The sequence below is a fragment of the Lonchura striata genome, chromosome 25, assembly GCF_050655825.1.
Source record: "Lonchura striata isolate lonStrDom1 chromosome 25, ASM5065582v1, whole genome shotgun sequence".
In the NCBI taxonomy this organism is placed as follows: Eukaryota; Metazoa; Chordata; class Aves; order Passeriformes; family Estrildidae; genus Lonchura; species Lonchura striata.
The window spans coordinates 4,392,141-4,412,319 of NC_140727.1; the positions used below are offsets into that span (position 1 = coordinate 4,392,141).

Here is a 20,179-nt window from a genome sequence, read left to right on the forward strand (position 1 = left end):
CACCGCAGGGCAGGGCGGGGGAGACTCCGTGCCTCAGTTTCCCTGCCCCAAAGGCAAGAATTCCTTCTCCCCACCCCGGAATATTCCCACTTTTCCAACCCGCTGCCGGCAGAACCCCACATCCATGGGGCTGAACCCCAAATCCACGGGGCTGCCCCCACATCCCCACCTTGTCCCGGTTCCAGACGGATCACACACCTCGGACAATCCCAGCACAGCCGGCTCCAGGCGGGATTTCATCTCCTGGGAAAAGCCAGCATGGAACGAGTCAATCCCGGCTGGATCGGCTCCATCCCGCTCCGGAGGCACCTGCGGGCCCTCAGCACCGCCCGGGGGTGGGGGGGAAGCAATTCCCACCTACCGGGAATATCCGGGAGCGCGGAAAAGCTCCCGCAGCCTCAGCCGGGGCGTCCCGGAGCCGTCCCCGGCAGCAGAAACGCCGGGAAAATCCCAAATTCCGCCCGCCCCGGAGCCCAGCTCGGGCTCCGAACCCCTGCTGGATTTTCCTGGGGGTTTGTCCCGCCGGGAATGCGTTTGTTTAAACAAGCGGGTGGAACGGGGACCTTTGTGCGGGATTCGGGAGGTGCCAGGAGGTGACACCTCCCGGAGCCGCCGCCGGGCCCTGCCCGCTCCCGAAGCTTTTCCAGGGATTTCCTGGGGAAATCCCTATGCCAGGGATTTTTTTTTTTTTTCCCAGGGCAGGGAATGAGCCTTCTCCCAGGTTTTTGGGGTTAAATTTCGGCTCTGCATTTCCTGGTTCTGCGGGTCCGCCCCGGAGACCTCCCCGCGCGGCGCTTGTGTGCATGAACTTTCGGAATTAGGGTGGAATTTGGGAAGCTGGGGCTTGAATTCCTGAATGGAGACGGGAACGGGGTCTTTGGGCCCTCACCAAGCCAAGCCGCGATTCCATGGCGGGACAAAAACTCCTTCCGAGGAGCCGTGACCCCAAAATGCCAGAAATATTCCAGGTGGAGTCAGCGACCTCCGAGCTCTTTTCCAACCTGAACCATTCCATGATTTCCCAGGCGATTCTGGAATCGGCTCCTCCTCCCCAGGGCGCCCTCGGGGGTCTCATCCTGCCCGATCCCACAGCTCCACCTCCCAAAATCCAGGACCAACAACATTGCTGGCGCCGGGATTTGGGATACAACAGGGACAACTCCTTTTCCCAACAAAACCTGCCCTCAAGGCCGATCCAGCTGCAGGGAATGAGCCACCCTCGCCCTTTTCCCAGCTCGAAATCCCACGGGAGTGGCAGCAGGAGCTGGATCCCCGCTGGATCATCCTTACCCCTCATCCTGGTGAGGAGATTCCCGGCACTCCGATCTCCCGGCACCCCGGATCCCAACGGCAAAGGGAGGCGCGGGAGCCGGGGGTGAGGAATTCCAGCCCCGGGACAAAGGGACGCTGTTCCCTCGGGATCTCCATCCGCCAACACGGAATTCTCGGCTGTGGGGTGACGGGAGCCACCAAATATTGGATTTTTTTTGGGGGGGATTATTTCCAAACATTTGCGTCCAAATATCGGAATTCTGAGGCAGCAAAATGCAATCTTTTATTTGCCGTGGAATATCCGCAATTCCGGCAGCGTCACACGGAGGGAAATCGATGTCCGGCATCGCAGCAGCTCCGGAGGGAGGAATCCACGATCCCAGTGATCCCGGTACCCGATCCCAATGATCCCAGTACCTGATCCCAGGGATTCCTGTGGTCCCTGTGATCCCAATGATCCCTGTGACCCCAGTACCCAATTCCAAAGATTCCTGTGATCCCAATGATCCCTGTGACCCCAGTACCCAATTCCAAAGATTCCTGTGATCTCTGTGATCCCAATGATCCCTGTGATCCCAGTACCCAATTCCAAAGATTCCTGTGATCCCAATGATCCCAATGATCCCTGTGATCCCAGTACCCAATTCCAAAGATTCCTGTGATCCCAATGATCCCTGTGACCCCAGTACCCAATTCCAAAGATTCCTGTGATCCCAATGATCCCTGTGACCCCAGTACCCAATTCCAAAGATTCCTGTGATCCCAATGATCCCTGTGACCCCAGTACCCAATTCCAAAGATTCCTGTGATCCCAATGATCCCTGTGACCCCAGTACCCAATTCCAAAGATTCCTGTGGTCCCTGTGATCCCAATGATCCCTGTGATCCCAGTACCCAATTCCAATGATTCCTGTGATCTCTGTGATCCCAATGATCCCTGTGATCCCAGTACCCAATCCAAATGATCCCAATGATCCCAGTGGTCCCAATGATCCTGGTAGCCCATCCCAATGATCCCTGTGATCCCAATGATTCCTGTGATCCCTGGGATCCAAATGATCCCTGTGGTCCTGGCACATGATCCCGGTGATCCCAGTGATCCCAGTACCCAATCAAAATGATCCCAGTGATCCCTGTAATCCCAATGATCCTGGTGCCTGATCCCAATGATCCCTGTGATCCCAGTACCTGATCCCTGCGGCCAATCCCTGCAGGAATTGCCATTCTACTCCCAAACCCCCAAATTTCCCCTCCCCAAAAAACCATTCCCTGGTCACCTATCAAGGACATTCCCCCTTGCCACGCCCAGGATCTCTCCCGGCCCATGGATCCAACCGGGGGACGACGCCCACGGCGCTGGGGAGCGGCCCTGGAGGAGGAGGAGGAATCCTTGCCGGGATGGGATCCGTGGAAAACCGGGGCTGTGGGATGGTGTCTGAGGGCAGGCCTGCCTAGATCAGCGGGTAGGAGGCGTAGCTGGCGATGCCGCAGAGGTTGGAGGCGTTCCGGGCCATGCGGATGTAGCCCGCGTCTCCGAAGTGCACGCCCCAGCTTTGGGAACAGGGAGAGGGCACAGGGAAAATCCTCGTTCGTAAAGGAGAAGGCGCCGGAATCCTGGGGTTCATTCGGGTTGGAACCGTTCGGGTTGGAAAAGCCCTCGGAAATCACAAAATCCAACCATCCCCGAGGCCACCGCGGGACTTGTCCCCAAGTGCCGCATCCACACGGATTTGGGCAGCGCCAAACACAAAATCATGGGATTTTGGAGTGCGTTGGGTTGGAATGGACCTTATGGATCATCCTTCCAACCCTCCCACGGGACAAGAAGCACCTGGACAAGGCGCTGAGGGATTTTGGGGGTGGGAATGTGGGGGTGCCCAAGGCTGGGAATTGAACTCTGATCCTTGTGGGTCCCCTCCAGCCAGGAATGTTGCAGAATTCCCCGTGGATGCCCAGGGTTTACCTGTTCTTCACCAGCCAATATTCCTTGTTTTCCAGGGAGCCGTATCCCACCACCAGCACCCCGTGGTTCACCTCCTGCGAGCACTGCGGGTCGTCGAACACCCCTGGGGAGGGAGAGAAACGGGAATTCCAGCCGATCCCGGCCTCCCTCCAGGAATTAGCCCCAAATTCCCGAATTCCACCCGATCCGCAGCCCTCACCGGAGCGGTACAGGAAGAAGCTGGGCCGGGTGGCGTCGATGGCCACGGCCACGGGGCCCACGGTGGCCACGGCGTCCCGGAGCGCGGCCTCGTCGCCCTCGGGCAGCTCCAGGAACCGGGAGCAGGAGGCGGCGCGGGCTGAGGCGTTGTAGCGGCACGTCCCGTTCTGCCGGGAAACGGGAGCGAACCGGGAAACGGGAACGAGACGGGAAATGGGAATGAGACGGGAAATGGGAACGAGATGGGAATGAGACGGGAAACGGGAATGAACCGGGAAACGGGAATGAGATGGGAAATGGGAACGAGACGGGAAATGGGAACGAGACGGGAAACGGGAATGAGACGGGAAATGGGAATGAGACGGGAAACGGGAATGAGCCGGGAAACGGGAATGAGCCGGGAAACGGGAACGAGACGGGAAACGGGAATGAGACGGGAAATGGGAATGAGCTGGGAAATGGGAATGAGACGGGAAATGGGAATGAGACGGGAAACGGGAATGAGACGGGAAATGGGAATGAGCTGGGAAATGGGAACAAAATGGGAAACGAGAACAAAATGGGAAATGGGAATGAGCCGGGAAACAGGAATGAACCAGGAAATGGGAACGAGACAGGAAATGGGAATGAACCGGGACACAGGAACAAAATGGGAAAAGGGAATGAGCTGGGAAATGGGAACAAGACGGGAAACAGGAACAAAATGGGAAAAGGGAATGAGCCAGGAAACGGGAACAAGACGGGAAACGGGAACAAAATGGGAAACAGGAATGGGCTGGGAGATGGGAATGAGCCAAGGAATGGGAATGAGCCAGGAAATGGGAATGAGCCAGGAAATGGGAATGAGCTGGGAAACAGGAATGAATTGGGAAACGGGAGTGAGACGGGAAACAGGAATAAAATGGGAAACAGGAATGAGCCGGGAAATGGGAACAAAATGGGAAACAGGAGTGAACTGGGAAACGGGAATGAGCCAGGAGTAGAACAAGCTGGGAAATGGGAATGAGCCAAGAAACAGGAACCAGCTGGGAAATGGGAACAAGCTGATGAGATCCGGGAGTGTTCCCAGACCCCCAGAGCTCTGTCCAAGCCCTTCCAGCCCTGCCTTCCCTGGCCTTGGGTTTGTTTGTTCCCACAGGATTCTCCACCCTTTTTCCTCAAAAACATCCCTCCAACTCCATCCTGGGGTTGGTTCCACTTCCCAATCCCAACTAAATCCAGCACAAGCCTCCATCCTCCTCATCCTCCTCTTCCCTGGAGTCTCCATCCTCACCCTCCCTATCCACAGATGCTTCTCATTCATCCGGACCCCAGGAATAGCAGCTTTTCCCTCTGTAGCTCCACGTTTGGAGAGTTAAATCCCACTTTTTCTTGGATTGAGCTGTTGTTGTTGTGACCCATTTTCCGGGATCGTGTTTTCAGGAGGCTCCTGACCCATTCCTCCCTCCCCTCCAGCTCGTTGCCTAAGAAATGGTGAAATAACCAGGCAGGAATTCCAGCTCCTGGTCCAGTCACTCCCCTCCAAATAATCCCAAGGTTCCTGGGATGGGTTTGGATCCTGAGGCGCCACCACCAGGAAAGGGGGGCAGGGGGAATGGGATGGGAGAGGAGGAAGGAAAGCAGGACCAGGGCGGTGTTTCCATGTGTTCTCCTGGCAAAGAGGCTTCCCAAGCGCTCCCCAGGCCCACCTGAGCCGTGTAGGGGTAGGACTCCTCGGACTCGATGCCGCCGTTGTCGATGATGTACTGGAACGCCTCCGTCATGAACCCGCCGGCGCAGCCCTTGTTCCCGTACATCCCGGAGCAATCCACCAAGTTCTGGGCGCTCAGGGACACCAATTTCCCGGTTTTCAGCTTCACCTGCGCTTCCAGCGCTCCCACGGCGCTGAAGGCCCAGCAGGATCCGCAGGCGCCCTGGGAAGGAGCCGGGGGAGGCTCAGGAGCTGCCCCAGGGAGCTCCCGGGAGGCTCCCGGGGCGAGGCTCACCTGGTTCTTCACCTCGGTCACGCAGCCCTTGTCCCGCCAGTCCAGCGCCTCCGGGATGTCACCGACCGGCCGGAATTTGGCTGGGAATGCGGAATTCCGACGGGGACGAGGACGGAGCTGGAGCCTCGTCAGCGAAGCCGCCACCTCCTCGCTGGTCTGGTGGGAAGGAAAATCCCAGCGGGTGATTCCTGCTCCCTGTGAGCCCCACCTGAGGGTGTCGGGGGAATTGTGAGGTGGAGTTGGCTTTGGGGGATCCTCAACTCCTTGTTTTTCCACCGAATTTCCAGATTTTCATCAGAAAATGTAAAGCTCAGCTCCAGCTCCCCAAATCCCTGGAAGCTGGGTCATAACCCCCCACAAATTTGGGATACAGAAGAGGGATGATCCATAAACATCCCAAACGACCACCCCAGCTCCCATGTGCCCCAAATCCCACCCCAAGGAGTTCTTTCCTCACAGAATTCCAGAGCAGCCTGTCCCTGGCTCCCACTGGGATGGGCTGAGGGGGATGGCAGGAGTTTTCCCACCCGGGATCCACCAAAATCCCGGTTCAGCCGCCCTCCGGGGCGATTCCAGAGGGTTGGAAGCCAGCACCCACCATGTCCCCCAGGTGGTTCATGCCCAGCGTGTAGGAGCGGAGCCCCAGCGAGTGCTCCAGGTTGTGCAGTGTCACCAGCCACAGGTTCTTCTCCCACGTCAGGCGACGGAGCGAATCCTCCTGGAATTCCAGAATTCCAGCGGGGCCCCCGTGAGAGCCGGGCCGGCCCCTCCGGAGCCATCCCGCCCCAGTTCATCCCAGTAAAGGCTGCTGGGAGCCCCAGCTGGGTCACCCCTTGTGGAAGCGCCATCGGATCTTCTCCAACCGGCGGTCACCCCCCAGGAGAGCCCCGGGAAATCCTGGCATATTCCCAGGACACATCCCCAGCTGCCTCCCCGTGCCGTTCCCACCTGGGGCTGATATTCCTTCCCGTAGGATTTTTTCCAGAGCTCCCAGTGCCGGTCCAGCGCGGGGTCGGGGTGTCCCAGTGCCAGCACCAGCAGGGCCAGGAGGGCGGCGGGAGCCAGCGGCTCCATCCCGGGATTCGGAGCGGGAGCCGAGGGCTCGGAGCCGGCACTGACCCCTCGGTGACAAATCCGGTCTGGGCAGGGAGGTGGCAACACCTGGGTGACCTGGTGATGCCACCGGCCCGCCCGGACACGCATCCCCAAATTCCCTGCAGGGGAGAATCCGGGAGCCAGCCCCGTGTCCGTGTCCGTGAGGACAGGCCAGGACACATCTGAGCCACCCCAGCACCTGCTGGGACAAATCCACACCCCAAAATCCCCCAATTCCCCGGCTGTATCCAACAGCCGCCCTCTAGGAGCGACAATCCCACAATCCAGGCAGAGCCCCGGGATGAGACAGACCCCCAATCCCCAATAAATCCACTTGTCCCGGAGTTTTACTTCCTCAAAGCGCTCCTGGGGCGGGGATTAAACATCAAACCACTCAAATTACCTCCAGGAGGGCTCCGGGGGGACTCGGACCTCCGCGGGGGCTGGGCAGGGGGATCGGGTGGGATCCGGAGCCTTCCCGGAGCAGGAGCTCCGGGATTTGGGGCGCTCGGCAGCGGCGCCGCGGGGAGAAATCACGAGCCAGGAAATGAGGGAGCGAGGAACCGAAACTCCGATTTCGATTTCGCTTTAAATCCGAGCGGCCAGCGGGGCCGGAGCCGCCGGAAAGCAGCCGGGCAGGGACGGGTCTCGTCCTTCCAGCGCCCCCAAAATCCCGGGAGAGGCTCCCACCACAGCCTCGGGATGGATTTTGGGAGCTCCAGGAGAGCTGAGCCCCCCGGCTCACCCCAGCCCTGATCCCACCAAACCCACATCTGGGGAAAACATCCCGGTTTTTCCCTTCCAGATTGGGAAAACCGGGGTGGGAACAGGATCCACGTTAGGATCGGAGCGCAGATATTCCCAGTTCTTCCAGTTCAACCACAGACACAAAAGGTTTGTTCACGTGGAATTCCCAGCTGGAGCATCCCGAGGGTCTCCAGAAGGACAGGGAGGAGATTTGTCCCACTCAGAGTGGTGGTGGTGGCACCTGGGTTCCTCGGGAATGGTTTGGGAAGGGACGCTCTGCTGCATCTCCCACAATTTCAACCCTCACAGGGGAGGAATTCCCTCCCCACGCCCCCAAACCCCGCAGCCAAGAACCACAGCTGACACATTTTGGGTGTTTTATCCAAAATTTATTGGTGGGAAGCGGAGGGGGCTACAGGGACTGGGCGGAATTCCGTCGGTCTCCGTGGCATCCCGGCTGGCTCAGTGCTGCTTCCGCCGGAACGAGCAGCCTGGGGGGGGGACACACAAATCCTAGCAATGATGCAGGGTCTGGGAACGGGAATTCCACATCTCCCAACCCAAATTTTGGGGGAATTTTGCTGCTGGAGGCTCCCAAAACAGCCAGAATTCCAAAGCTCTCCCCGGCATTCCAAAACTCTACTGAGGAGGGAACCAGCCCCCGCTGGGATTCCAAATCCCCCACGCCAAGGAAGAACCAACCCCTCCCGAGGTTCTCCAGTGGGACCCCCACACCCTGTGCCCCCACCCCAAAGATTCCCAGACCCCCCAAAACCCTCCCCGTGGAGCAGCCCCCCATCTCCCGGGATTCCCAAAGCCCCCGGGATACCCACCCTCGGTGAGCCGTGCCTTGCCCCCCGTGGGCTGGCACAGCACCGTGGAGCAGCCCACGCAGAGCACCACGGTCTGGGCATGGCTGAACACGGTGGTGATCTTGTAGCAGCCTGCGGGGACAGCGTGGTCACCGCGGGGACACGGGTGGGAGGACACGGGTGGGAGGACACCGACACACACACAAGGACACCACGACACGTGGGGAGGACATGGGGACGCTGGAACACGGGAAGGGACACAAAGGGGACCCCGGGACAGCGCAGGGGACACGGAGGAAGGACACGGGGAAATAAACGCGTGGGAAGGCCACGGGACACGAGGAATGGCGATAAGGGAGCGGGGACAGCAGCGGGACACACGGAGGCCCTGGGTGCCCACCGGGGCACTTGACGTCCATGAAGTAGGAGTTGGGGCTCTGCACCAGCCGCTTCTTCTTGTGCTTGCGCTTCTCCTCCTCGGGGGACGGGTGCAGCAGGTCCTTGGCGAGCTGCGGGGACGCGGCCACGGGTCAGCGCCGAAGTCCGCGCCCGCTCCCGCTCCCCCCCACTCCCCTCACGCCGCCGCCGCCATCTTGGAGCGGCCCCGCGGCGCCGCCCGCCCGCAGCGCCCCGCGCCGCCCCGGCCCCGCCGCGCTCCCCGCGCCGCCCCCGCGCCCTCCCGCCCCGCGCCGGCCCCGCCGGGCGCGGAGCCGCGGCGCCGCGGGGGCGGCGGCGCCCGGGCAGGCCCGGGCCGCACTCACGGGCATGGCGGCGGCGGCGTGAGGGGCCGGAAAGGGACGGGCTCAGCCGCGCGCCGCCATTTCCGCCGCGGGGCGGCGCCAGGGCCGGAACAGGGGCGGGGCCGCGCTCGGACTGCGGCGGGCTGGGGGCGCCATGTTGGGAGGGTCGCTCGCCGAGCCGCCTTTTGGGACTGTGATTAAAGTTTTGTCACTCGGGGGTGGCGCCGCTCCTTGCGGGCATTCGGGGCGGCCGTCTGAGTTGTTGGAACTCAGGAAGGTGCCTCATGGCGGTTTGCGTTTCTATCATTGTGGGACGGGCCCTATGCGGGCCCTATGCTGCCGCCATCTTGGGAAGGTCCCTGGGCGGCCGCTGCCGCCTCGGCACGGGCGCGCTCGCGCCGCTCTGGGGGTGGCACCGCTCCTTCGTGACGTCACTGCCCTCCCGGTGACGTCACCGGGGCGTGGCGTCACGGCGGGGGCGGGGCCGCAGCCAGGCCCCGCCCGGGGGGGCCGGCCCGGTCCCGGTCCCGGTCCCGGTCCCGGTGGCGGCGGGCGGTGGCGGGGCCATGGCCAAGGCCTACGACCACCTCTTCAAGCTGCTGCTGATCGGGGACAGCGGCGTGGGCAAGACGTGCCTCGTCATCCGCTTCGCCGAGGACAACTTCAGCAGCACCTACATCTCCACCATCGGTCAGTGGGACCCCCCCGGGACCCCCTCCGGGACCCCCAAATTGGAACCCACCGGGATTCATCGGGACCCCCCAAACCGGGACCCACCGGATTGTCCGGGATCCCCCCCGGGACCCTCCCCAGCTGGGACCCACCGGGATTCACCGGGAACCCCCAAACCGGGACTGACCGGGATTGTCCGGGATCCCCGCGCTGGGATTCCCATCCTTGGACCCCTCCGGGATCTCCCACCCGGGATTCACCGGGAACCCCCAAACCGGGACCGACCGGGATTGTCCGGGACCCCCCCAACCTGAGGCCCTCCCCCCCGGGACCCTCCCCAACTGGGAACCTCCGGAATTCACCGGGACCTCCCAACCGGACCCACCGGGAGTGTCCGGGACCTCCACGCTGGGATTCCCATCCCTCTGGGATCCCCCAACCGGGATTCACCGGGACCCCCCCTCTCCGAAATCCCCCCGGAACCCCTCCCAGATGCCTCTGCCCCGAGATCCCCCCGGGACCCCCATCCCGGGATTCACCGGGACCCCCATCCTGGAACTGACCAGAGCTCCCACCGGGACCCACCGGTTCTTGCCAGGAACCTCCACCCCGGAATGCTCCGGGATTCCCCTCCCGGATTTTGGCCCCTCCTTTCCCGGGGAGCCAGATGGTTACTGGGCGCCGGAATGCCGGCACTGGGAGCACGGGGAGAACTGGGGATACTGGGGGCACTGGGAGCACTGGGGATACTGGGGACACTGGGAGCACTGGGGGAATTGGGAGCACTGGGGGCACTGGGAGCACTGGGAGCGGTTCTGCTCCTCCTCTCCCAGTGCCTCCCTCCCTTTCCCGCAGGGATCGACTTCAAGATCCGCACTGTGGATATCGATGGGAAGAAGATCAAGCTGCAGGTCTGGTGAGTTGGTTGGGGGGGCGTGGCAGAGACCCCCGAATTCCCCCCAGAATCCCCAAAACCGCCCCGTTTCCGCAGGGACACGGCGGGACAGGAGCGCTTCAAAACCATCACCACGGCCTATTACCGCGGAGCCGTGGTACGGGGAGGGGGCTGCAGCCCGGGGAGGGCTCCAGGGGCGAGGACCCCACCCCAAAACAGCGGGCAGGGGCTCCCGACCCCCCGCTAACCCCCGATCCCCCCAGGGCATCGTCCTGGTGTACGACATCACGGACGAGAAATCCTTCGAGAACATCCAGAACTGGATGAAAAGCATCAAGGAGGTGGGTGGGGGGATCCCGGGGGTCGCGTTGGGGGGGGAGTCGCGAGGGTCCTGCCCGTGTTTTTTCTCCCGCCCCCTCCCCAGAACGCCTCGGCCGGGGTCGAGCGGCTCCTCCTGGGCAACAAGTGCGACATGGAGGGGAGGCGGAAAGTGCAGCGGGACGCGGCCGAGAAGGTGGGCAGGGGGGAGCTGGGGGAGCCTGGGGGGCTCCGTGGGGCTGGGACCGGGGGGGCTCTGTGGGGCGGGAGGGTCTGGGGGCGCCTGTGGGGCTGGGGGGCTCTGGGGACACTCTGGAGGAGTCTGTGGGGCTGGGGCTGAGGGGGGCTCTATGGGAATGGGGGGGTCACAGGTGGGCTGGGGGGGTTAGTGGGATTTGGGGGGGGTTACAGGAGGGTTGGGGGGGTTAGTGGGATTTGGGGGGGTCACAGGAGGGTTGAGGGGGTTAGTGGGATTTGGGGGGGTCACAGGGGGCTGGAGGGGCTGCGTGAGGATCACAGGGGGGGTCGTGGTCGCTCAGCTGGCGAAGGAACACGGGATTCGCTTCTTCGAGACCAGCGCCAAGTCCAGCGAGAACGTGGAGGAGGTGAGGGGGGGTCCCGGGCCGGGAGGCTGCACCCCCAGGTTTGGCGGGACAGGGGGGTCCCTCCCTCCTGCTGGGGGGTCCCGGGCACTGCCCCCCGACTTGAGCAGCCCCTGTCCCCCCAGGCCTTCCGCACGCTGGCTCGGGACATCCTGCACAAATCCTTCCGGAAAGGCGTGAGTGGGGCTGGGATTTGGGGGGGTGGGGGGCCAGGCCAGGGACCCCCTGCGCCCCCCTGACCCCCCCTCTCTTCGCAGCCCCCCGGCAGCAGCAGCAGGGCCCTGCTGGAGCCCGGGCCCCCCCGGAAGGCCGGCGGGAGATGCTCCCTGGGATAGGGGCCCGGGACCTCCCCGAGACCCCCGGGGCAGCGCAGGCGCCTCTCCGGAGGGATCTGGGGGGGAATTCGGGGGGATTTGGGGCTGCCCCCCTCTCTCCTTGTGCCATAAAGCCCCGCTGTGCCTTGTCCCGGCTCTGGAGTCTGTTTGACAGGGGTTGGGAGGGGATGGAACAGGGTCGGGACCGGGACCGGGACCGTGATGGGAGTTGTGACTGGGACCGGGACCGGGATGGGGATTGCGATCGGGACCGGGATCGCAGTTGGGACCGGGATCGGAGTTGGGACCGGGATCGGGACCGGGACCGGGATGGGGATTGCGATCGGGACCGGGGCCGGGATTGCAATCGAGACCGGGATCGGGATCAGGATCGGAGTTGGGATCAGGACCGGGACTAGGATGGGGATTGCGATTGGGACCGGAATCGGAATCGAGACCGGGACCGGGGTCGGGAACGGGACCGGGATCGGAGTCAGGACCGGGACTAGGATGGGGATTGCGATTGGGACCGGAATCGGAATCGAGACCGGGACCGGGGTCGGGAACGGGACCGGGATCGGAGTCAGGACCGGGACTAGGATGGGGATTGCGATCGGGACAGGGATCGGGATCAGGACCGGGATCGGAAGCCAGACCGGGACCGGGATCGGAGTCGGGACCGGGACCGGGACGAGCGGCGGCGAGGCCGCGCCCAGGCCACGCCCACAATGCCAATTTGTATTCACGCCACGCCCACTACAGAGCCACGCCCCCTACCGTAGCCACGCCCCTCATCAATTCGAGTCGCGCCGGTTATGGGCAAGCCACGCCCCTTTGTGGCCTTCTAGCCACGCCCCTCGCTCCCATTGGCTGAGCCCAGCACCCCCGCAAGGCCCCGCCCCCTTCCCCGGCACTTCCAACATGGCGGCTCCGCGGTGGCGGCGGGGCCGGGCCCGGTAGTTCCCGGTGGTTCCCGGAGGATCTCGGGGGTTCCTGGGGTTTTCCGGCAGATCCCGGCGCCCCGATGGGGCCCGGCGGCCTCACGGTGCTGCTGGCGGTGCTGAGCGCGGTGCCGGGCGGGCTGCGGTGAGCGGGGACCGGGGAAGACCGGGGGGTGTGAGGGGCGGGCCCGGTGCGGGCCCTCACGGTAGCGCCTCTGTGCCCACAGCCCGGCGGCGGCGGCGGCGGCGGCGAGCGAGGAGCGGCCCGGTGAGCAGGGCCGGGCCGGCGTCTGGAACGGTCCCGGGGGCTCGGTCCGGTCCCGGGGGCTCGGTCCGGTCCCGGGGGCTCGGAGCGGGATGCGAGGGGCTCGGTCCGGTCTCGGGGGCTTGGACTGGGGTAGAACCGGGTCTGGGAGGCTCAGCCGGAGGGGTCTGTCCGGTAGCGGGGTCTTGGTCCGGGCCTGGGGCTCTGCCCGGTCCCGGAGCGCTCCCGGCCGGCTCTCCGGTAACGCGATCGCCCCGCAGCGAGCCCCGCGGTGGCCACGCCGTGCTGGCGGGTGGAGCAGTTCGTGGTTGCCCAGGAGTGCACGCGGTGCTCCGGCTTCGAGATGGTGAGTGCGGGTCCCAGGGCGGGCTGGGGTCTCCCCCTGGCCCGGGGGTCTCCCCCCGACCGACCGCTCCGTTCCCGGTTGGCAGAAAACGATCCCGGCCTGCGGCCCCACCGGTTTCATCGAGAAGATCAACTGTGCCTCGTCCCACCGGGATGAGTACAAGAGGTGGGACCGGGAACTCCCGGGGGATCGGGACCGGGAATTCCTCTGGGATTGGGACTGGGAACTCCCAGGGGATTGGGACTGGGAATTCCCGGGGGGATCGAGGCTGGGAATTCGTGGGGCATCAGGTCTCTGAAATCCTCTGGGATTGGGAATTCCCGGGAGATTTGAGCTGGGAATTCCTGTGGGATCGGGGCTGGGAAATCCTGGGGGATCAGGACTGGGAATTCCAGGGGGATCAGAGCTAGGAACTCCTGTGGGATTGGGTTTGGGAACTCCTGGGGAATCGGGGCTGGGAATTCCTGGGGGATCGGGGCTGGGAACTCCTGTGGGATCGGGGCTGGGAACTCCTGTGGGATCGGGGCTGGGAACTCCTGTGGGATTGGGTTTGGGAGCTCCTGGGGAATCGGGGCCGGGAATTCCTGGAGGATCGGGGCTGGGAACTCCTGTGGGATCGAGGCTGGGAATTCCTGTGGGATCGGGGCTGGGAACTCCTGGGGGATCGGGGCTGGGAATTCCTGGAGGATCGGGGCTGGGAACTCTGTGGGATCGGGACCGGTCACTCCCGGGGAGATTGGGGCTGGGAATTCCTGGGGGATCGTGGCTGGGAATTCCTGGGGGATCGTGGCTGGGAATTCCTGGGGGATCGGGGCTGGGAATTCCTGGGGGATCAGGGCTGGGAACTCCTGTGGGATCGGGGCTGGGAATTCCTGGCGGATCGGGGCTGGGAATTCCTGGGGGATCGGGGCTGGGAACTCCTGTGGGATCGGGGCTGGGAACTCCTGTGGGATCGGGGCTGGGAATTCCTGGGGGATCGGGGCTGGGAACTCCTGGGGGATCGGGGCTGGGAACTCCTGTGGGATCGGGGCTGGGAACTCCTGTGGGATCGGGGCTGGGAATTCCTGGGGGATCGGGGCTGGGAATTCCTGGGGGATCGTGGCTGGGAATTCCTGGGGGATCGGGGCTGGGAATTCCTGGCGGATTGGGGCTGGGAAATCCCGGCAGACTGGGGCTGGGAGCTCTGTGGGATCGGGGCTGGGAATTCCATCGGGGCCGGGAATTCCCGGGGGATGGGGCCGGGAATTCCCGGGTGATCGGGCGTTCCCGGGGCTGCTCCGCAGCTGCCGCTCGGCCGCGCTGGAGGCGCAGCGCTTCTGGCGCTTCGTGGGCTCGGCTCTGGCCGTGGCGGCGGCGGCGGCGGCGCTCGTGGTGCTGCGGCAGCGCGTGCTGGACCGGCGGGCGCTGGAGAAGGTCCGCAAACAGATCGAGTCCATTTAGCCGGCGGCTCCCGAGGGCCGGGAGCCGGGAATTCCGCTGGCCCGGAGCGGCGGGAGGAGGGGCAGCTCTGCCTGGCTGCCCGGACCGGGAACGCTGCTGGGATCTGCCTTGGGACAGCATCCAGGGGATGCCCCGCGGCGGGATGTGGGATAAACCCTGGTCGCTGCTCCGGAGTGGGGGAAATCCCCGTCCCCCCAGCACTGGGATCTGCTCTGGGTGTCCCCATTGCTCCAGGAGAGGGGTGTGGAATAAATCCTGGTCGTGGTTCCTGGGGTGATGCTGTGTTTGTTTCCTGGGGGATCCCTGGTGCCTCCAGCATGGGATCTACCCTGGGAGCATGCTGAGAACCCCCAGGAACCCAGCCCAGGAGTGGAATGTGGAATAAATCCTGATCCATGTGGCTGGAGCAGCACTGGAATCTTTGCCTTTGGGGGGTTCCCCCCATTCCCGACCCCCCAGCATTCCACGGGGTGCAAACAGAGTGTGGGTTTATTCTGGAGTGTTCCCCGTTCCTGAGGCCTCCCAGTCACATCTCCTCCCCATGTCCCCACGTCCCTGTCCCCGTGTCCTGCCGGGAGGAATTGGAGCCTGGATCCCCCTGGGGGGTGGGAATCCCATCCCCAGGCCCCGCCCGGGCTCCGTCCTCCACACGGGATCCCGGCTCCGGCCCCGACATCCACCGCGGGAACGGGAACCGGGATTCTCCAGCCGCCCCCGGCTCCCGCCGCGCCAGGGTCAGGATGTTCCTGGAGATCACTGCGGGAGCAGGGATGGGATGGGTGGGAGCAGGGACCGGGCGGGGCTGTCCCCACTCCCATCCCGGTGCTCCCGGTACCTCCGGTGGGTCCGAGGCCGTCCCGGCTGCCGCCCCGGCGGAACGGGCTGGAGCTGGGGAGCAGGATCAGCCCCAGGGACAGGAGCAGGATCTGGGGAGGGACGGGAGCCGTGAGCCCCAGAGCGGGGCCGGGGCGCCCGGGAGGGTCCCGGAGGGGCCGTACCAGGACACAGGTGCCGGTCTGCGCGGGCTTGCTGGACGTTTCCTTGATGAGCGCCTGGAGCTGCCGCAGGAGAGACCTGCGGGAACGGGGGTGAGCTCCGTGCCCCTCCTGGTGCCCCTTCCCGGCTCCGTGCCCATCCCGTGCCCATCCCGTGCTCACCCGTTACTCGTCTCCAGCTCCTGGACCTTTTTCCGCAGCTCCTGGTTCAGCGCCGAGCACGCGGCCGCCCTGCCCGGACAGAGACGGGGACAGTGACCGGGACGGGGACACACCCGGGCGTGTGGGATAACGGGAACGCCGGGATAAGAAGGGAAAAGCTGGGATAACGGGAATGCCGGCCCCACCTGCTCTCCAGCTCGTCCAGGTATTCCTTCTTCCTGCGCCGGCTGTCCTGCGCCGACTGCTTGTTCCGGATCTTTCTCCGCACCTTCTTCAGGAGCCGCTCCTCGGCCTGGGGCATGTGGGGTCACTCCTGTGGCCCCCCGGCCCCCCGCGCCCCCCGGGTCCCCGCACACACCTGGGTGAGGGGCAGCTCCCCGGGCAGGGTCACCCCCTCCTGCGCCAGCAGCCGCTTCTCCTCCTCCGTCAGCTGGAGCTGCGCGACAGGGACGGACTGGGAGGGACTGGGGTGAACTGGGGGGGTCTGGGGTGAACTGGGGGGGGTCCGGGAGTGAACTGGCGGGACTGGGAGTGAACTGGGAGGATCCAGGGGTGAACTGGGGGGGCTGGGGTGAACTGGGGGGGGACTGGGTGAACTGGGGGGGGTCTGGGAGTGAACTGGGGGGGGTCTGGGAGTGAACTGTGGGGGCTGGGGCTGGACTGGGGGGGTCTGGGGTGAACTGGGGAGGTCTGTGAGTGAACTGGGAGGATCCAGGGGTGAACTGGGGGGGGTCTGGGAGTGAACTGTGGGGGCTGGGGCTGGACTGGGGGGGTCTGGGGTGAACTGGGAGGATCCGGGAGTGAACTGGGAGGGTCCGGGGTGACCTGGGGGGGTCCGGTGTGACCCGGGGGTGCAGGGACTCACCGGGGGCTGGGGGTCGGGGTGAGGGGCCAGCTGGATGCCGGGGAACAGCGAGGGGAGCAGGGGCGTGCTGAGGTCACAGACCACCTCCAGCAGCACCGGGGGGGACCCGTCGGGCCGGGGGGGCTCCGGGCTGGTGCCGAGGCCGCAGGCGATGTCGGGGTTCACCGTCAGCCCCAGCAGCTCCTCGGCTCCGCTGCCCTGCGGGGATACCGGGCCGGGGGGCGCGTGACGGGATCCCCGGGACATCCCGGTGTCCCCGTGGGGGTCCTGCCCGCCCGCGCCCCTCCCGGCCTCACTCACATCATCCTCCGGGAGCGTCAAGGTCTGGAAGCCCAGCACCGGCACCGGGAGCGAGGGGGGATCCGGGAAGAGCCCGTCCGGTGCCGGGAGCTCCGGTGCCTCCATTGGGGTTCCCTGCGGAGCCCCCCGCGGGATCCCTCGTGCCCCGACGCCCGGGGATGAGCCCCCTGCGCCCCCTCCTCGGGGTTCCCCGGTTCCCGGTGGTGCCGCCGCCTCCGCCCGGTGCCGGCGCTGGGCACCAGGATCTCCGGGATCCCGGGGAATCCAGCCAAGTCCCGCCCCGTGCCGGGAAGGGCCGGGATCATCCCTCCCCAGCGGGGCTCCGCCGCCCTACCGGGGCACCAGGGCCAGCGGGGGGTGCGCCTGCCCCGGTACCGCGTCCCGAAGGGTCTCGCGGGGGAACAGCAAACGGGGCCGGGCTTGGGGGGGCTCCGGGACGGTCGCGGGTGGCTCTGGACCGGAGCCGGTGCCACCCTCAGCCCCGGTAACGGAGCTCGGGGCGGAGGAACGGGGGGATGCCCCCGGTAACGGGTTCCGGGAGTGCAGGGACGGGGGGGTCCTGCCGGTAACGGCGTCCGAGAGCGGCGCGGGGGACCGGGAGGGTTCCCCCGCCCCGCCCGGACACGTGCGCGCTCCCGCGGCCGCGGGGCCGCGCTCGCTCCCCATTGGCTGCGCCGCGCGTCAATCAGCGACGCCAGCGGGGGTTCCGCGTCGCTATTGGCCGGGCCGGCGGGGCCGGCGCCGCCCCCCGGAGTTCCCGGGACGCGCTCGGGATGCGGCGGGCGGTGAGTGCGGGGGAGCGGGTCCCGGTGCCGGTGCCGGTGCCGGCCTCCCGCCCTGCCCTCCCTCACCCCGATCCCCACCCTCGTCCCGGAAACGCCGATCCCGGCGCTTATTTCCCGATCCCGCTCGGTGCCGTTCCTTGCTCCCGGTTCGCAATCCCGGTTCTTGATCCGAGTCTGAGTCCCGGTCCTTGATCCCGGTCGTGGTCCCCGGTGGCGGTCCTTGACCCCTATCGCGGTCTGTGCTCCCGAGTTCCCCGTCCCGGTCCCCCTCTCCGGTCCCTCCCCGCCGCCCTGTCCGCGTCCCGGGGCCCCCGGGCGGGGGGGTCGGCGCCGGGTGAGTCACCGGGGCCGGGGGGCGGCTCTGACCGGCCCGTCCCGTTGCAGCCCCGCTTCCCGAGGATGCGCAGCGCGGCTCGGAGCTTCCCCGGCGGCGGGCGCTGAGCTCCGGGAGCACGATGGACACCGGGACCGGGGCCGCGCTGGCCTGGAGCCCCGGGGCGGCCCCGCAGCCCCCGCCCGGGCTGGGCGTGAAGTTGGGGTCGCTGGTGATGCTGCTGCTGCTGCCCCTCGCCTGCGGCCTCGCACCCCTCTGGTGCTTCCGACAGCCCCCCGGTAACGGGAATGGTGGTGGGGGGGGGTCTCGGTGGTCCGGGGGGTCCCGGGGAATGGGGGCTCGGGGGTTTGAGGGGGATCCCCGAGGGGATTGTGGAGTGGGGGGGCTCATGGAGTTTGGGGGGTCTCAGGGTTCCCGAGGGTCTGGAGCAGGCTGGGACCAGGGCTGTCCCCACCTCAGGGCTGTCCCCAAGGGAGGGCTGAGGGGGGAGGGTCTGTTTGGGGTCTCAGCCCCCAAATTTCCCCCCCCAGACCCCCGCAGCCCCATGCTCAGCCTCGTGAGCTGCTTCTCGGGCGGCGTTTTCATGGGCACCTTCCTGCTCGACCTCCTGCCTGACTACCTGGGCAGCATCGCTGCGGCGCTGGAGGGGCTGCGCATCACGGTGAGACCCCCGGGACACCCCGGGGACCCGCCCCTGTCCCTGTCCCCACGGGTGTCCCTGTCCCCGGCATCGGGGTCAGCAGCTCCGGCTGCTGGGAAAGGGGCTGGAGGGGAGGGAATGGGGACAGGGGAGGGACAGTGACAGAGGGACAAGGACAGAAGACGGACAGTGAGAATGGGGCGCTGAGGACATTGAGGATGGGGAAGGACAGAGGGGCTGGGGCAGCACGGAATGGACAGTAGGGACAGGGACAGCAGGGCCAGCCCGGTGCCAGCGGAGCAGCTGGAACGGTGGCAACGTCCCCGGGATGGTGACAACGTCCCCCCGTGGTGCCAGGAGCCCCTTGTGCCCCACATGACGCATGGAAAGATCCTCATCGGCCGCAGCTTCCCCTTGGCACTGACCCCCCCCTCCCGCAGCTGCAGTTCCCCCTGCCGGAGTTCATCCTGGCCATGGGCTTCTTCCTGGTGCTGGTGCTGGAGCAGGCGACGCTGGCGCAGCGGGAGCTGGCCGAGCCTCCCGAGGAGTCGCGGGCGCTGCTGCCCAGCGGCTCCATCCAGGCCGCGTTGCCCGGCGGCCCGGTGGGCCCGGTGGGCTCGGTGCCGGCGGCCGGCGGCGGTCCTGGCGCGCTGCGGGCGGCGGCGCTGGCGCTGGCGCTGGCGCTGCACGCGGTGCTGGAGGGCCTGGCGCTGGGCCTGCGCCAGGGCGACGCGGCCGCGCTGCGGGTGCTGCTGGCCCTGCTGCTGCACAAGGGCGCCGTGGCCTTCGGCCTCTCGCTGGAGCTGCTGCGGAGCCGCCTGCGCCCGCCCGCCGTGGCCTCGTGCCTCGTGCTGCTGGCGCTCATGTCCCCGCTGGGCGTCGGCGTGGGCACGGCGCTGGCGGCGGGCGCGGGGCCGCGGCAGCGCCTGTGCCGGGCCGTGCTGGAGGGGCTGGCAGCCGGCACCTTCCTCTTCGTCACCTTCCTGGAGATTCTGCCCCAGGAGCTGGGAGCGCCCCGAAATCGCATCCCCAAGGTCATCCTGATCCTCGCCGGCTTCGCGCTGGTCAGCGCCATCCTCTTCGTCAAGGGATGAGATCCGCCGGCCCGGGATCCGCACGCCGGGCTCGGAGAATCCCGCGGAATTCATGTGCCCCCCCCCGCGTCCTCCTTTCCGAAGTGCCAAAGTGCCTCTCCCGTCTCTGTGCCTCAGTTTCCCTGTCTAAACTGTCCTCTTTCTCAAGGGGAGACCCCGCCTGGCCTGGGATTCCCCGTTCTCGTTCTTGCACCCTGCACCCCGTGTTCCGAAGTGCCAAAGTGCCTCTCTCAGCGCTGTGCCTCAGTTTCCCCATCTGCACAATGGATCGGTGCTGTGACCCCCCCCCCCTCAGGACCCTGGGAGGGGTGAGTGTCCCCCCCATAACCACAAGTGCCCTTACGGACTCCCCCGGATTTGGGGGTGTTGGATGAAGCAAATAAAGGACTGAACCCGAAA

General features: G+C 65.9%; 6 protein-coding genes across 12 annotated transcripts; 3 read left to right on the top strand and 3 right to left on the bottom strand.

The window, feature by feature from the left end:
* Positions 1-1,530: 1,530 nt before the first annotated feature.
* LOC110476808 (cathepsin S) lies at positions 1,531-7,066 on the bottom strand. Its single transcript, XM_021542069.3, has 8 exons — positions 6,917-7,066; positions 6,367-6,557; positions 6,017-6,136; positions 5,419-5,574; positions 5,122-5,346; positions 3,435-3,600; positions 3,236-3,338; positions 1,531-2,823 (listed from the first exon to the last, which is right to left on the bottom strand). The coding sequence occupies exons 2-8, from the start codon at positions 6,490-6,492 to the stop codon at positions 2,724-2,726; spliced, it is 996 nt and encodes a 331-aa protein (XP_021397744.1). The 5' UTR covers positions 6,493-6,557; positions 6,917-7,066; the 3' UTR covers positions 1,531-2,723.
* A 561-nt stretch (positions 7,067-7,627) lies between these two features.
* Positions 7,628-8,888, bottom strand: RPS27 (ribosomal protein S27). The gene is made up of 4 exons (XM_021542068.4): positions 8,834-8,888; positions 8,473-8,581; positions 8,094-8,204; positions 7,628-7,751 (listed from the first exon to the last, which is right to left on the bottom strand). Exons 1-4 carry the CDS (start codon positions 8,837-8,839, stop codon positions 7,723-7,725), a joined length of 255 nt encoding a protein of 84 aa, XP_021397743.1. The 5' UTR covers positions 8,840-8,888; the 3' UTR covers positions 7,628-7,722.
* Positions 8,889-9,315: 427 nt separating this feature from the next.
* RAB13 (RAB13, member RAS oncogene family) lies at positions 9,316-11,762 on the top strand. Its single transcript, XM_077789416.2, has 8 exons — positions 9,316-9,502; positions 10,340-10,400; positions 10,476-10,536; positions 10,643-10,720; positions 10,804-10,893; positions 11,237-11,302; positions 11,425-11,475; positions 11,557-11,762. The coding sequence occupies exons 1-8, from the start codon at positions 9,379-9,381 to the stop codon at positions 11,632-11,634; spliced, it is 609 nt and encodes a 202-aa protein (XP_077645542.1). The 5' UTR covers positions 9,316-9,378; the 3' UTR covers positions 11,635-11,762.
* Positions 11,763-12,488: 726 nt separating this feature from the next.
* Positions 12,489-15,005, top strand: JTB (jumping translocation breakpoint). Its single transcript, XM_021542067.4, has 5 exons — positions 12,489-12,699; positions 12,782-12,822; positions 13,080-13,165; positions 13,251-13,330; positions 14,449-15,005. Exons 1-5 carry the CDS (start codon positions 12,638-12,640, stop codon positions 14,603-14,605), a joined length of 426 nt encoding a protein of 141 aa, XP_021397742.2. The 5' UTR covers positions 12,489-12,637; the 3' UTR covers positions 14,606-15,005.
* On the bottom strand, positions 14,823-17,177 carry CREB3L4 (cAMP responsive element binding protein 3 like 4). 2 transcript variants are annotated; one of them, XM_085560794.1, is made up of 7 exons: positions 16,928-17,177; positions 16,628-16,825; positions 16,121-16,198; positions 15,948-16,054; positions 15,763-15,831; positions 15,441-15,679; positions 14,823-15,361 (listed from the first exon to the last, which is right to left on the bottom strand). In XM_085560794.1, exons 1-7 carry the CDS (start codon positions 17,030-17,032, stop codon positions 15,132-15,134), a joined length of 1,026 nt encoding a protein of 341 aa, XP_085416920.1. In that variant the 5' UTR covers positions 17,033-17,177; the 3' UTR covers positions 14,823-15,131. The 2 variants fall into 2 exon arrangements, with proteins under 2 accessions (XP_085416920.1, XP_085416919.1); XM_085560793.1 differs by having other exon boundaries at positions 15,441-15,531; positions 15,604-15,679; positions 16,628-17,177.
* On the top strand, positions 17,177-20,179 carry SLC39A1 (solute carrier family 39 member 1). Of its 6 annotated transcripts, none has more exons than XM_085560799.1 (4): positions 17,177-17,298; positions 18,097-18,324; positions 18,577-18,707; positions 19,044-20,179. In XM_085560799.1, exons 2-4 carry the CDS (start codon positions 18,168-18,170, stop codon positions 19,728-19,730), a joined length of 975 nt encoding a protein of 324 aa, XP_085416925.1. In that variant the 5' UTR covers positions 17,177-17,298; positions 18,097-18,167; the 3' UTR covers positions 19,731-20,179. The 6 variants fall into 6 exon arrangements, with proteins under 6 accessions (XP_085416925.1, XP_085416923.1, XP_085416921.1 ...); XM_085560797.1 differs by lacking the exon at positions 17,177-17,298 and adding an exon at positions 17,301-17,411; XM_085560795.1 differs by lacking the exon at positions 17,177-17,298 and adding an exon at positions 17,592-17,712.